Source organism: Manis javanica, chromosome 1 (genome assembly GCF_040802235.1).
Source record: "Manis javanica isolate MJ-LG chromosome 1, MJ_LKY, whole genome shotgun sequence".
NCBI lineage: Eukaryota > Metazoa > Chordata > Mammalia > Pholidota > Manidae > Manis > Manis javanica.
Window position 1 is genome coordinate 162,397,577 of NC_133156.1, and position 14,440 is coordinate 162,412,016.

Genomic DNA, 14,440 nt, shown 5'->3' on the forward strand with positions numbered 1-14,440 from the left:
CAGAGTATATTCTCTGACCACAGTGCCCTTCAGCTGGAAATCAATTACAGAAAGATAAGAAAATCCCCAAGTGCTTGGGAACTAAGACATACTTTTCTAAATAACCAATAGGTCTAAGAAGATACTATAATGGAAATTAGAAAATATTTTTGACCAAACAGTAATGAAAATACTATGTGTCAAAACATGTAATGCAGCTAAAATAGGGAAATTTATTGTCTTAAACGTGTATATTATAAAAACAAAAATCCTGAAAGTTAATAAGCTAAACAAGTATGCATCTCAAGAAGTTTAACAAGATAACAAAGTAAACCTGAAGAAAATGAAAGGAAGGAAAGAATAAAGATAAGAACAGAAATAAATACCTTGAAAAATAAACATTACGGTAGAGAGAATAAGGCAAAACTGGCCTCAGATGCAATAGATCAGGGAAAAAAGAGGAGGCACAAAGAATTCACATCAGGGCTGAGAAAGGGGGCTTTTATTACAGATAGTGTGGGTGCTGAAATCAGAGGATATTAGTATATGCCAGTAAACTTGAAAATTTGGAAAAAAGAGACAAAGTCCCAGAAAAACATAACAGGTTTAAGAGGTATAAAACCTAAGTAGTTCCTGTAAATAGTTCCTGTAACTATTAAATAAATTGAATTTTAAAGTCTAGCAGGTGAAAAAACATAACCCTAACAGGCCCCCAGGGGAGGCTGGCTCACCACTGAAGCCAATCAGAAGTGCTGGGAGGCTCAATTCCGGGTGTTTGTAGCCGCGCCCTTCAACCTGAAGCAGTGACTTGGTTAGTGAGGCTGCGTGTTTGTGCAGACCTTCAGGCTTGTGTACATGTTTGTCAACTAGGCAAAGGCCAGATGGTGTCCTGGCAAATGCAGAAAACTCCTAAGGCTCTCTCAAAATAATAAACACTCCTTGAGAATGATCAGTTAACGACATAAACATTTTGTGATTATAAAGGTGAGGAGCCTTCCACTCAAAGTTAAGAAAACTTGACTGTAAAACTGATTTCCCTTTGGGCAGGGATTGGCCCCACCTAAGGTAATGTAGGAACTCCAACTAGAGTAATCCTAAATAGTTCTCCACATTAAGGCAAGATCATATAAACTTCCCAAGGGGTTATTAATATAATCAAAATGTAAGGATCCTGTTGTTTTTTTAAAAAAGGAATTTGGCTTACAAAATTATTTGTAAAACTAACAAATCATTTTAGCAAATTTTCAGGATATATTAGCATCCTAACAATTTATGATGTTGCATCCTTCTATTATTAGTTTTCATGAAAATTTGGAAGAAAGGAATGAACAAACTTTGCTGGGCTGTTTGTGTGAAATCACGAGATCCTGCATATGACAGAATTTGTAGGTGAAGATGAAGGAGGCAGAGAAGAGATCACAAAATGTTTAAAGGAAGCATGGCAGAATCAAGCTCAGTGCTGTCCCCACCATTTGGTGGGTTTTCTCACTGAAAGTCCATCAAGGCGCTGGGCAGTCCAGCCAGTGCCTTTTGCCCATGAGGCTGGGACTCCCCTGATTGTCTTTGGTGCTCATGTCCATACTAAATGAAGCACTTGAGGATTATTTTGAAAAATAATTTGAGTTATCACATGGCCTTTACTGCATTAGGACTGTTGACTTTTTTGCTTTTGACTACATATATCTTAAGGATTAGAACTTGATCTCATTTATACAACGGAATGTTACTCATCAGTTTAAGAAAAGAAAAGCAACACATACTTATGCATGCATCATCATGCAAAATCACACAAAATCTCAAAGGCAGTATATGGAATGAAAGAAGCCAGAAGCAAGAATATATACTGTATGAATCCACTCATACAGTATGTGCTGTTTGAATTCAAGGCTTGGCAAAACAAATGTGTGGTAATAAAAATAAGAGTGGTTACATCAAAAACAATAAACTATTTTACCCAGGAAGTAAAAGATCTGTTTAAAAAACAAACAAAAATACTTGATTTCAACTGAGAGGAAAGTTGGTGTGTTTTGATCCTGTGATTGTGCTCCAAGGCTTTCCTAGCTCTTTTATTAACGGTCCAAAAATAAGCAGGAATCAAGATGTTTTAGGGTGTACAAAAACAGTACACTGTGTTTCATGCATAGAAATCTTGCTTTCACTTCTTGTGCACAAATCACACATGCTTGGTAAGTACTCATATACGTTCTTTATGCACAGGAAAGAAAAAATCCAAATTCAAAACATTTAAGAAGTTCTTCGGGAAAAAGAAGAGAAAGGAATCCTCTCCTTCCACAGGAAGTAGCACCTGGAAACAAAGTCAAGCAAAGAGTGAGGTCATTGCCATCGAGTCAGGGCCAATGGGCTATGACTCAGAGGATGAGCTCGAGTAAGTTACCTTCTACAGCCTTTGGGCTTATGTGCCCAGTAAGCAGGAAGGGGCATGGTCCCTTCGTTTTGGTAATTTGCTGGATGTCTGAACCTACTCTTCTAGGTAATTCCATTGGAGGTTCTTCCATTGAAACTGTGTGTTCTGTCTTTCCATATAGGGATGGAGAAAGTTGGGGGAAGAAACATTATCAGGTACCTGCTATGTGCCAGGTGCTGTATAAATGAAAATTTACACTAACTCTGGGAGGGTGGGTAAGGTACACCATTTTATAAATGAGCAAACCAAGCTTTAGAGAAGTTGTGGAGAACTTGCCTGATGTCCCACAGCTGGAAGTGGCAAGATTAGCATATAAACCCTGGTTTAATGTGACTCAAAACTCTTTCAAGGACCTGGATATTACAGTGGAGAAATACACCTCACTAACCCTTAACTTTGAGTTGTCTAATGAGAAAATTTTCTATTACAGAAGGGGTTAAAGGGTGGGCTTCTTGCTGGCAGTATTAGAAAAATCATCCAAAAATATTGTTAGGAAGGACAGAGCCAATCAGGATGAAAATTTGGGGAAGTCTAGTGAAGAAATCCTTGTTCTTGTAATTTGTACTTTATCAAAATATGATTATAATACATATGATTATTCCAGTTTACTCATTTCTGTGAGTAAAAAGAAAAACAAAACAGACTTACTGTCATGCCAGTTTTTATATTTTCTTTTAAACAACGTTGGACCCTTAATTTGAGGATGAAACCAGCCCACGCTGCATGGGGTCACAGGCTTCAGCATCCCAATGATTTTACCTGTTGCCCCCCTCCACCCCCATTACGTCTCCTGGCCTGTTTTGAAAGGCGTAGAACTGACATTGACCACTTGGTGGCACCAAACGACTGCAGAGCAAAGATTCGAGTTTTTTCTTCGGTGCTAGCGGGGAGCCAGGGATGGAACCACAGGGCACCTTGTGAAGAGCAGAGGGTACAGGCTGCACATGTATTTTTCACGCCTCATGCTCCACTTGGGGAGCAAGGGATCATTTTGATGCTATTGCTAATTATTGCATGTCTTTACTGGGCCACCCACTCACCCCACCCATCTCCTGTCTCTAAACTGGAGCACCCAGGGATCCCTCCCACCACGGGACTGCAGCCTGGCAGGAGGGGTGAGCCAGGGTGCAAGGACCTGTCCATGTGTCCATCTCCTATCACCGGAGCCCATGGAAAGTGGAGTCAGTGTCCCTTTTATCTTTCTATTCCCAGCACCTAGCTGGAGCTTGGTCCTCAGTTACTGGGAAAAGTCTCCTGGAATAATGCTAGGAAAGGAAGCTCAGGGTGGGGTATGATGAGGTCCAGGAAGAGCAAATAATGTGTGTAGAGAGCCCACAGAGGATGAAATAGACCTTCTTTTCTCTCTTCAACTCTATTGAAAGACAGTTGACATATAACATTGTGGAAGTTTAAGGTGTACAACATGTTGATGTGATACACTTATGTATTCCAAAACGATTATCACCATAATGTCAGCTGACACATGCTTTATGTCACTTAATTACTGATTCTTGTGGTGAGAACATTGATGATCTACTCTCTTAGCAATTTTCAAATACATAATGCAGTATTATTAACTGTAATAACTGGGCTATACAAACGGTAGGTCCCCAGAATTTATTGATCTTGTAACTGCAAGTTTGTACACTTTGACCATTTTCCCCCATTTCCCCCACCCCCAGCCCCTGGTAACCACTAGTCTACTCTGTGTCTATGAGTTATTCTGCATGTAAGTGAGATCTTACAGTATTTGTCTTTCTGCCTACCTGATCTCACTTAGCATAATGCTCTCAAGGTTCATCCATGTTGTCACATATGGCAGGGGATCCTTTCCCATGACTAAATAATATACCACTGTATTTTTCTATCTATCTATCTATCTATCTATCTATCTATCTATCTATCTATCTATCTATCTCACATCTTATTTACCCATTCAGCCACTGATACCCTTAGGTTGTTTACATATTTTGACTATTGTGAATAATGCTGCAGTAAACATGAGGGTGCAGATAGCTCTTTGAAATCCTGTTTTCATTTCCTTTGGATATTATACACAGAGGTGGGATTGCTGGATCACATGGTAGTTCTATCTTTAATTCTCTGAGGAACTTTCATATTTTTCTCCATAGTCACTGCACCAATTTACATTCCCAATAACAGTGCAGAAAATTTCCCTTTTTTCCACATCCTTGCCAACACTTAGCTCTAATTGTTTTGATGATAGCCCAGAGGTGAGTTGGAGTCTCATTGTGGTTTTTATTTGCATTTCCTTGATGGTGAATGATGTTGAGCATATTTTCATGTACCTGTTGGCATTTGGATGGTCTTCTTTGGAAAAATGTCTGTTCAGTTCCTCTGCCTATTTTTTAATCAGGTTGTTTGAGTTATATGAGTCCTTTACAGATTTTGGATATTAACCCCTTATCAAACATTTGATTTGCAAATATTTTCTCCCATTCAGGAAGTTGCCTTTCATGTTGTTGACGGTTTCCTTTGCTGTGCAGAAGCTTTTTAATTTGATGTGGTTCCACTTGTTAATTTTTGCTTTTGTTGCCTTTGCTTTTTTTTGTCAAGTCCAAAATTTCATTTCCAATACTTATGTCCCATACCACCTATGTTTTCTTCTAGGAGCATTACAGTTTAAGGTCTTATGTTTAAGTCTTTAATCCATTTTGATTTTTGTGTATGGTATAATAAAATGGTCCAGTCCCATTCTTTTGCATGTGGCTTTCCAGCCTTCCCAATACCATTTATTGAACCCTTTCCCATTCCCTGTTGTGTATTCACACTGAAAGGAAGCAGGACCCTGTGAAGAAATGGCTGATCACAGGTTTCCCTGTGGTATATTTTTTGTGTATTTCCCTTCCCTGTTGTATTTTATTGGCTCCCTTGTGATAAATTAATTGACCATAAGACAGACTGTATCCTAAAGGCACTCTTCAACGTCTTTGAGAGTCTGTGCCTTCTAGATTCTGCAGTGACTTCTCATCCATCCATCTGTCACCACGGGCAGAAGAGCTCCACTTGCCAAGGCACATTATTGCCGGCAAGCCATTAAAAAGTTGATGCCCATTTATTGTGTCTCTGTGGTTTTGCTTCTTAAGTCTTTTTAATCTATAACAATTTTCCCTCCCCTTCCCCCTTTGTTTCATGTCATTGATCTGATGGAGGAAGAGGGTCATTTCCTCTACAGAATAGCCACATTCTGGATTAGCTTTCTCTTGGTATGATTAAACTCATTCATCTATTCTCTGAATTTTTTGCAAAATGTTAGATGGATCTACACATTAAATTTAGGTTCAAGATGGTATTGAGTACTTAGCGTCATATCGCATCACAAGGCACGTATTTTCTGGCTGTTCCACTTCTGGTGGTGTTAAAACTGACGAGTGGGTTCATGGGGTCTCTCTAGGGTGACCTCTCCACTAACGTTCACCTAATGGTTTTAGCACCCACTGATGACCATTGTCTAGGTCATGATTTCAATGAAAAATTGTGCTTTTCCAATTCTTTTGTTTATTCTGCATGTACTAGCTGGAATTCTTTTTTGAAGACCTTTCCTTCATCAACTCCTTGGTTGCTCTGATGTACAGTTTATTTAGGAAAGGCAGGATAATACTTAGTTCTCCTTTTATTGACCTACCTTCAGAGAAATGACCTGGTACCCTAGCAGTTTCCAATACTGACCAATGAGTGAGTTTTTCCATTTTTTCTTGGATATCATTGTGAATGTATGGACTTTTGTATATTTGATTTGCTTTAACCCATGATACTCTTTTCATTTTGGGGCTCACACACTCCCATCTTATGCTATTGGGAGTCACTTCAAATGAGCTCCTGTATTCTTTTGACATGGCCCAATTTATCTTTGAATAAATTCTTGCTTTCTTGCACAATGAGAAGTCCCAGGTTTATTTTGCACACTTCCTGCCCTAAACTTGTGATTGGCCACTTCTTCACAGGGTCCTGGTTCCTTTCAGTGTGAAATGGTTTTTAGGAACCACAGCCTGGCTGTCAATGGTTAGGATTGCTAGTTGGCTGTCACTGCACTTCCCAGTAACAACAGCTAGGAAATATTTTATTTTTTTGAGAAAAATTAAATCATTAATTCATTTGAATTTTCAGTTCAAGTTTAGTAAGGCAGAATTTTTACTTCTTTGATTCTTTATTGAATTCATTTTTCTCTGATGCAGGAAATTTTTGTCCCTACTGGTATTAGCAAAATTATTTTCATCATCATATAATATATGTTTAATAATTTCATGATCCTTACTTTCCCACAGAGGTTACATATTATAAAGATTGTTCTGAACTGTTTTATTAAATCAATATAATTACCAATAAGACTGTAAGTACAATTTGATATCTTTGGGTTTTTTTGTTCTTAGAAATATCCTGCTGTAGTTACAGAGCCAAAAGTCATGTGGACGTTGAGTTAAAATCATTTACAACCATTCTTTTCTCTGTGTGGTTGTGCCAACAACCTGATATATAATTAGGCTTATTTGTTTCTGTTGTTTTCTAGTCTTAGAGACTGTTTTATTTCCCTTTTTGATTTTTGTCTTTGGAACTATGTAAAAACCTTTGTGTAGTTTCAAAGACAAAATTGTAATACAAGTAAGCACCTTGGCACCCTGTCTCCCATCTGGTTCTATCCTTCTGCCTAAGGGCAGCCATATTTATTCATCTTGTTGTTTATCCTTCTATTTTTATTTTTTTTAATAAGCAAATATACACATTCCCATATGTCCATATGTACCCTCCTTTCCCACAGAGCTAACACACCACAAACATTGTTTTGTTCTGCACTCTCCTTTATTTTTCACATAGTGTAGTTGGTGATGCCTGTATCTTGAGATCCTCCTCACCCGTTTGGTCAGCTACAGAGTCACCAGTCTATCGCACTCCACAGTTCATCCTGATGTCTATCCACTGAGGGGCATTTGGGCTGTTCCCAGTCTTCTAGAAATGTTGCTGTAGTGAACAGCTTTGAGCATATAGCATTTTCTGTTTTTGCCAATGTATCTTTGCCAGAGGCCTTTAAACGCGGTCTCAACTTCCAGTCGCAGCCAGAGTGGTGTTTGGGCAGCACTTGTGGCCTCCAAAGTGTATGGCTGTGGCTGCACACTGTAGGAGGGAACCCAGCATCGGTGTGATCTCTGGGACAAGAGCCACCATTGGCAGGAAAGGCCTGCCTGGTTCTTTTATTAGGCTTGATTCCTTCCCAGAAATGTGAGGACACACCCTTCGAGGAGCCAGAGGTCCCCACTTGCAAACTGACTATTACAGGTAGAAAGAAGTTAGAAAGCACCCACAACCAACACAGCTTGATCTACAGTGAGAAGGGCCACATCCAGGAGGCCCTCACACCGCACAGAAGACAGGAGGCCCGGGGCGGGGTTGCGGGGGGGGGGGTCATGGTACACAGGATGTCCAGCGTCTGTGTGGACAGGCTTTCTGTCCTTTGTTATAGGGTCTCAGCCGTCTCCTTCCACCTATTGTTCAGGCAGTCACCACTGCCAGGAAAATCTAACAGCAGCTCCCACATCCTCTTAGGACATTTGTGAGTGTCCTGTGTAGTCATTTCCAGATTGGAGCCTTGAGCTCAGGGCTGGGTAAGGGGCTGGGATGGTGGTGAGGGGAGGGCCTGCCATCTATGCTCCAGGTGCTGGGCGCACAGGTTGGATCGCATGGGTCGGCTCAGGTAAAGAAAAAACGGTTGGCGTGCAGGTTTCCAGCTCTCATTTCAAGCCCAGTAGTGGACGTGTGTTTCGGCCTCCTTGTGAGGCTGCCCCATCAGGCAGGCCCTCAGCCTGCTGTGCAGACTCAGCCTCCTGCTCACCAACGGGCTGTATGTTTGCCCACAAAGAATGACCTCACCTTCCTTGGGCATCCACAACGATATCCTACAGCCCTGCCAGCCAGCCCAGGCCTTCTGCCAGCCCTTCTTTTCTGCGAGCCTGCTGTTTTAGACCTCACACCTCATCAGACCTTGGTTTTTCCATTAATAAAAAGAATTCACACAGACTTCAGGTCTGCAAGGGAAATTCCTATCTCTACAGTGCTCTTAATAGCTGACTGCGTATTTGATGGGGGGAGATAAACTGAAATCAGAGGCAGTTAAAAAATAAATGCTGCCGAAGGCTTGTTGTATGATATGTCATCAGCCCACAGCCCCATTCACCTGAGCACCCCGGGTGACAGATGGCAGGAGCAGAGTTTCACAGTACCTCTTTTGTCCTAGGGAGTCGAGGGGTGCACTGGGCAGCCGGGCCCTCTCACATGACAGCATTTTCATTCCGGAGTCAGGACAGGACCCTGCTCGGCCTGTGCGGGTGTTTTCCCAAGAAAATGTGTGTGACCGGATTAAAGCTCTGCAGGTAAGCTTTCCCTTGGCAGTGGTACTCGGTATGTGTGTCAAAGATGAATTGAGGTTTTTAAGTTATTTTTGCTTGGTTTATTCAACACATGTTAAAGGATAATTGTATGTGCATCACAATTCTCCTGAGGCACACTACGTTAGTTACAACTGCATCTGGACTCATTCTACGTTATAACCACTCATTTTCAACATGAAAGCAAGAGAGCTGGTGGTGGACATTCTTTCAGTTCTGACTGCACTAGGCAGGGCATTGAAAGTTGCTCCTGAATGAATGACTGAATTGAAACAGGAAGATTTGTTGATACAGGTCAGAAAACAAGAGCAAATGTTCTTTATTCCAATCTAGTTAAAAATACAGTGTAATGTGAAAATGGGGCCACCACCTCCTCCAGGGAGCCTTCCTGTCAAACGAGGAGATGACGCTGGTATGAGTTCTGAGGACGATGGGCTGCCCAGGAGCCCCCCAGAGATGTCCTTGCTGCATGACATTGGTTCCAGCACAACCATAAAGGCAAGTGCAGCCTGTACCCCCAGCCCCCCAGCCCCCATCGCCCTCTGTGCGCCCACCACCATGGGCAGTCGGGGCTAGTGGCCCCTGCACGTTCCCCTAACGCCCCTGTGGGTGGGTGTGGCCATGCTCACTGCAGACAGGAGGCGCTCCAGAGCAGTTCGGGTCAGAGCGTCTCGTGTTTGGGCTTGGGCTGTGTTTACGCTCATTCTTTGAGCAGAAATTCAGGTTTGTCGGGAGATGTGGTTTTGGTGGCATTTTTCATGATGGTTATAGGTCTGATATGATCAACCCTATACCTTGTTTTTCCTGTCTGAGCAGATGACCAGCTGTTGTCTGTTTCCTGTTGTCATGACTCTTGGCTGGAGGAAGAAGGGAGCAGTAAACATGCATGAACCCACCTAGGCTCCCGCATCTGGGTTCAGGACCGTGAGAACCTGGTGGTGGAGGGGGAGAAATGTGAGGCTTGGTGCTCCTAAGCAGGGCCCCAGGGGAGGTGTCACAGGTGTGGCAGGCAGAAGAGGTGCTTGTGACCTGAGCATGGCAGGGGGTCTCATCCTAGATACCACCCTCCCCCATTAGAATCTGTGGAGCAGAACTGAGCTCTTCCTCACAGATAAACAGAGTAGCTCATGGTGCCACCAATTTAAGCCCCTACAGTGTACTTTGTACAAACGATCACTTTTCTCTGCAGATGAGCCTGTCTGAGGGGTGGATAGAGGTGGAGTTTTCCATGTTATGCTGACACTTGAAACCAGACAAAGGCTAGAGTCCATTTCCCATAGCCACACCCTGCGCCTTGGAGCAACACTTGTGCCCTGGCCTGGGGCCAGTCCTAGCGAGAGTTGGGGGTGTCACTGTGAATCACTGTCTCTCAGCAGATTCTGTACTGCTCTGAAATATGTCCTGTTGTCACTTCAGTTTAGACACCCAGAAGCCCCCCTGCAAAGGCAGGGAGAGGGAGGGCTACCAGTTTGTGTGCAGCTTGGGTGCCCAGAGCCCATGAATGCATGGCAGAGGAAGGGCTGGGGACACTGGGGGCAAATAAGCCCCAGGACTGGGGCTGCCCACAGGGTGGCTAGAGCATTACTCTCTTCAGGTGCACCTGTCCCTGTTTGCTCCACAAGCAAGTGGGCTACACACACCTGCTCTCCCACCTCAGGGAGGAGGAAGAGAAGGCAAAGGGGATGGCCTGGCCCATTTCCTAGACTCCAAGCCAACCCTGTACTCCTCCACACCTTAAACACCAGGGGGAGAGGTGACAGGATCATGGCTGCCAACAGTGTAATTAACCAAGTGACAGAAACATCTTTGCACCTCAGATGGGCAGCTTCAGGGTCTCCAGGCTCAGGATGTGATTTTGTATGTTTCCGGACCACGAGATGGGGAGATGCCTCCAGTGAGCCATCCTGCAGTTCTCTGGGACAGTACAGAACAGATGGTTTATAACCCTGCTCATCAGGGAGTGAACCCAGCTCCAAACCTGCAAAGCACCACAACGCACACCCCTCCCGTGGGAGCCCTAGTGGGACTATCACAGGCACAGGGCTGATCTCATCCTTCTCAACATCCCTACTATGGTGCTTATGTTATTTTTTTTTAATGTTCTGAGATTTTATCAATTACTGGGTAATATGAACACACCACTAGCTTCATAGGAAGCCAAAATTTGAGCTGCTAAGGCTTAAAAAAATAGATAACTTTATCATCATGGTTTTGAACACAATGATGAAATTTGTGCCCTGAAAGTTTTTTTGTGTACAGTGGGCCTATTCAGGGGGGAAACAATGCACCTTTTAAAATGTGTTTATGTAACACATGGCATTTGATACAGTGGAGCTTTAAATCCCACAAGGATGGGGCTGTGAACAGCTTAATTTTTTTTCTATTGTGATGCCTTACACAGGCCCATGTGCTTGGTAGAGAAACTTAATGAAGATTTGTGAAAACAAGGTCTTCAGTAATGTATATTTGATGCCATTGCCAAGGTGATATTTCCTGACATAGAATGAGTTTTTCAGGAAATACATGGAATTATTATTATTGTTAAAAAATTTCATTAACATGTCAGGTAACAACTGATGAAACATTATGTTTTGATTTTTAAGTTAAAATGACATGTAACTAAGTCATGTTCTACGTTTCCTGCCATTAAGAAGGAAAACCTGGGGAGAGAGCGACTCACTGGCAGCTTTCTCTGGGCGATGAGGGAAGGTGCCCAGTGGAGGCCATGCGGCTCTGGCAGCAAATGAGGAAATGCACCCACCACCATGGGGTGGGGCCCTGGCAGGTTTGGTACCTCTAGGGGTCCGGGTCCTCAGAGGAGATTAAATGAAGTCAGGTAGGTCAGTGCCTCCCCTTCCCTCAAAAGGAAGGATCAGCCAAGGGCAGGTAGCATCTTCACCCCAGAGTGGGCCCACCACACCTGCTTCCGGTGTGTAGGCTGCTCCTGCGGGCACCACCCTCCACCCACTCCTCAGTGACTGAGCCCCTCTTTGAGGAAAAACACTGTAAAGCAGCTGGCACCCAGGGTCACCCCCCCAAAAAGACTCTGAACCCCAGGCCCGTTGAGCCACATTCCCAACAATTTCAATTTTTAAATCATTTACTTCAAAACTCACCCAAAAGCAGAGATTTCTGGAAAACTTGGGTGGCCAGGAGCAAGCAATACAAATGCAAGTGCCCCAGATGCTGCCAGCTGCATATAAAAGCTCAGGGACCCCACCCCACCTGATATGGCTGCTTCACTGACCAGGGCTGGAACTCCTGGTGCTCCTCGCTCATGAAGGTGTTGATCTTTCCAGGGCCCAGGATCTCTGAGGATGACAGTGAAGACTGAGCGGTGAGGGTTCAGGTCCCTAGCAGGCTGATCAGAGGGGACATCCGGCTGGGGTTGTATGGGGACAGCGCTCATTGTTCAGAGCATCAGGGAAGTCAGGACCCTTGCCAGGGTCCCCTAGCCTAGGGGCCAGAATGAGCCTGAGCCTAGGACCATCTGCTCAGCAAGGTGACCCAAGTGAAAAGGAGGTGGGGAATGTTTGTCCTTTGGGTTTGCAGAGCAGGAACCCAGGCTCATGTTGTCACAGAAGTGATGGTTCTCATTTGTGGAGTCACTGCGTTTGCAAAGCGGGGTGTCTTATCTGTTCTCTCGAGTCCCAGACACTAAGAAAAGCAAAAAACAAAATTGTACCAAGTGTTTATATACATTGTTCCTCTAGACAAGGATGAAAATGAAGGAGTCTGTATTACTTTGAAATGTACCCATCTGGCCGGTGACCCTTAAGGAGGACTACCTGGGAAAGGTGTCACCTGTCCAGTCAGAGGTGACTTCCTGAGTCATCAGCTACAAAGTGGAAGGCAAAGCCACAGGCACAGAGGAAGTCAGGAGTCCTGTGGTTTGTCTTAAAAATGATTCTTATGCTTTATTCCCATAAGAACCTGAGTAGCTAAAACAAGGGAACTAAATAGATCATGTCCACTTATAACCTTTTACTCCTTGTTTTAGTGACTGTCTTGTCCCAGTTGGCAGGAATAAGCCTTATACTGCATTAGAAAATGTAAGGGACCTGTAGGTTACCGGGAAAATACCTTCCTCTCTGAGGCAGTTTCCTTGCAGGGAGCAGTGGTGTGTCAGAGCTGTGTCGCTCTCAGGGTCATCTTCTGGCTCCCATCTAGTTCAGGAGGCTGCTGACACCTGTGCTGTGTGGGCTGTAGGGTTGTGGGAAAGAAACTTAACAAGACCACCCCCCCATGCCCCAGGAGCCCCCTCACTGCCTGTGTCTTGTTCACTGCCTCCTTGCTAAGGACACCGTTGTCATGAGAACTTATTAAATCATTGTGAGGCACAAAAAATTGCTTTCTTAAATTAAAATATAAACTTGACACCACCTCACACCCATTAGGATGGCTACAAAAAAAACCCAGAAAATAACAATTGTTGATGAAGATGTGAAGAAATTGGAACCCCTGCACACTATTGGTGGGAATGTAAAATAGTGCAGCTGGTATGGAAAACAGGATGGACGTTCCTCAAAAAGTTAAAAATAGAACTACCATATGATCCAGCAATGCCACGTCTGGGTATGTACCCAAAAGAATTGAAAGCACGTTCGTGAAAAGACAGTTGTACCCCATGTTAGTAGCAGCATTATTCACAGTCATTAAAACATGGAAGCAGCCCATATGTCCACCAGCCAAATGAATGGATAAACAAAAGGTAGTCCATACATACAATGGAATATTATTCAGCCTTACAAAGGAAGGAAAGTCTGACACATGCTACAACGTGGATTAACGCTGAGGACATGACACTGAGTTAAATGAACCAGATATAAAAAGGCAAATATTGTATGATTCCACTTAATGTGAGACACCTAGAGTGGCCAAATTCAGAAAATAGAGGGGTGGTTGCTAGCAAGTTGGGAGGCAGGAATAATGGGGAGTTAGTGTTTAATGGGGATGGAGTTTCAGTTTTATAAGACGAGAAGCTCAGGAGATGGATGGTGGTGATGGTTGCACAACAACATGAATGAACTTAATGCCACTGAACTGCAGACTTAAAAGTGATTAAAGTGGTACATTTTGTTATATGTATTTTCCTACAATAAAAAATTTGGAAAATAAAAAGTATTGGGGAAAAAATGTAAACTTGACACTAATATTGAGCACGATGCTGGTGTAGAAAGTTCTGTTTGTTTGTAGGTGGCAGGTTGTAACTAAAACCCAGTGTGTCCCAGATTCTCTGCACCTTGCTCCTCATTTGGGCTGCATGTGCTCATGGGTGCACAGTGGGCGTCCCTTCCCTTACTTTATCCTCATAAATGTCGTTGCAGGGGAACCCACTTAGACCTCACTCAGTGAAGGAGCTTGGCCAGCAGTGGGCAGGTATCAGGATGTTGCCGTTATTTTTCCATGTGTCTACCAAAAATCCCCTTCTTCCCTGGCAACACTTGGCTGACTGTCAATCTATTTTACTAGTGTAACCTAGTAAAATATTTGTAACTTAACAAATGTTAACTGAAAGCCAGGTTTCTCCAAGAGGACACAGGAATATACAGAAACCTAGAATGAACAAATGCATTGATGCAGTGGAAGGTTGGGTAGCAGGCTCAGGACATCCTGTGCCCCAACTGGTAAAATCACA

General features: G+C 43.4%; 1 protein-coding gene across 7 annotated transcripts in view; it reads left to right on the plus strand.

Moving 5' to 3' along the window:
• Window positions 1–14,440, plus strand: part of CRACDL (CRACD like) — a 117,715-nt gene that overhangs the window by 75,313 nt on the left and 27,962 nt on the right. For all 7 annotated transcript variants that reach the window (XM_073239927.1, XM_073239934.1, XM_073239943.1 and 4 more), the window contains exons 3-5: window positions 2,197–2,365; window positions 8,652–8,787; window positions 9,136–9,300. In XM_073239927.1, the coding sequence (XP_073096028.1) occupies window positions 2,197–2,365; window positions 8,652–8,787; window positions 9,136–9,300 (470 nt within the window). The remainder of the gene's footprint in view (window positions 1–2,196; window positions 2,366–8,651; window positions 8,788–9,135; window positions 9,301–14,440) is intronic.